This window comes from Hipposideros armiger, unplaced genomic scaffold (genome assembly GCF_001890085.2).
Source record: "Hipposideros armiger isolate ML-2016 unplaced genomic scaffold, ASM189008v1 scaffold_6603, whole genome shotgun sequence".
Taxonomy (NCBI): domain Eukaryota; kingdom Metazoa; phylum Chordata; class Mammalia; order Chiroptera; family Hipposideridae; genus Hipposideros; species Hipposideros armiger.
Window position 1 is genome coordinate 1 of NW_017737583.1, and position 1,172 is coordinate 1,172.

At 48.6% G+C, this 1,172-nt stretch overlaps 1 protein-coding gene across 1 annotated transcript; it reads right to left on the reverse strand.

The window, feature by feature from the left end:
- Positions 1 to 6: 6 nt before the first annotated feature.
- Positions 7 to 1,166, reverse strand: LOC109378896 (protocadherin alpha-3-like; the record flags this gene model as incomplete). Its single annotated transcript, XM_019635150.1, has 1 exon — positions 7 to 1,166. A coding segment is annotated over exon 1 (1,028 nt), but the record flags the coding sequence as incomplete, so codon positions are not given.
- Positions 1,167 to 1,172: the final 6 nt, after the last annotated feature.

Here is a 1,172-nt window from a genome sequence, read left to right on the forward strand (position 1 = left end):
GCAGACACCGTGAAGATGTGGCAGCCGGGCGGGTTGTTCTCCTTCACGAACACTGTGTACTCGGGCTGCGCGAACGCCGGCGCGTTGTCGTTCACATCGGCCACCTCCACAGACACGCTGGCGGTGGCCGATAGTGAAGGTGAGCCCCCGTCCCGCGCGGTCACCACCAGCTCATAGTTCACCATGCTCTCGCGGTCCAGGGCGCTGTCCAGCACCAGCGAATAGTAATTTCTAAAAGTGGACACCAGCTTAAATGGGGCATGGGACGTCAGGGTGCAGGTCACCTGTCCGTTGGCACCGGAGTCGCGGTCTGACACGCTAATCAAGGCGATGACCGTGCCAACTGGAGCGTCTTCTAATACAGGTAACGATAGTGATTTGATAACCAACTCGGGTATATTATCATTGGTGTCCAAAATTTCTACTAAAACAGTGCAGTGGCCTGCCATTGGAGGAGTTCCTTTATCTGTCGCTTCTACCTGGATTTCATACAACTTAGTTTCCTCGAAATCTATGTTACCCTTTACAGTGATGTATCCATTAACTGGGTCTAAGTGGAATTTAGACAGAGTATCTGCTGAGGTGTCTGTATTGAAAGAATATACAATATCCTTATTTACTCCTTCATCCAAATCAGAGGCGTTAACAACCACTGCTAGGGTACCATTTGGTGCATTTTCGAATAATCTGACTTTGTAGACCGTCCTCTCAAATTCTGGGGGGTTGTCGTTTACATCTAAAATAGTGATCTTTAGTTGAGTAGTGCCAGTGAGCTCTGGTTTGCCACTATCAACTGCCATTATTAGTAAGTGATGCTCAGGAGTGTCCTCTCGATTTAAAGGTTTTTTCAACACGAGTCCAAGGGATTTAATTTCCTCATCATTTCTTTTAACATCCAAGGTAAAATATTCATGGGAGTTAAGACTGTAAGTTAATTGCGAATTCGCTCCTATATCTGCATCTGATGCGCCCTCTAGCGGAAACCGAGAACCAGGCGGCCGGGATTCGGAAATAAACAATTTTTTTACTGCCATTGGAAAAACCGGCGGGTTGTCATTAATGTCCTTTACCTCCACATCCACGTGGAAAATCTGCAGCGGCCTCTCCACGATCACCTCCAGGTGGATGCTGCACTCCAGGCTCCGCCCGCACAGCTCCTCGCGGTCGATCCG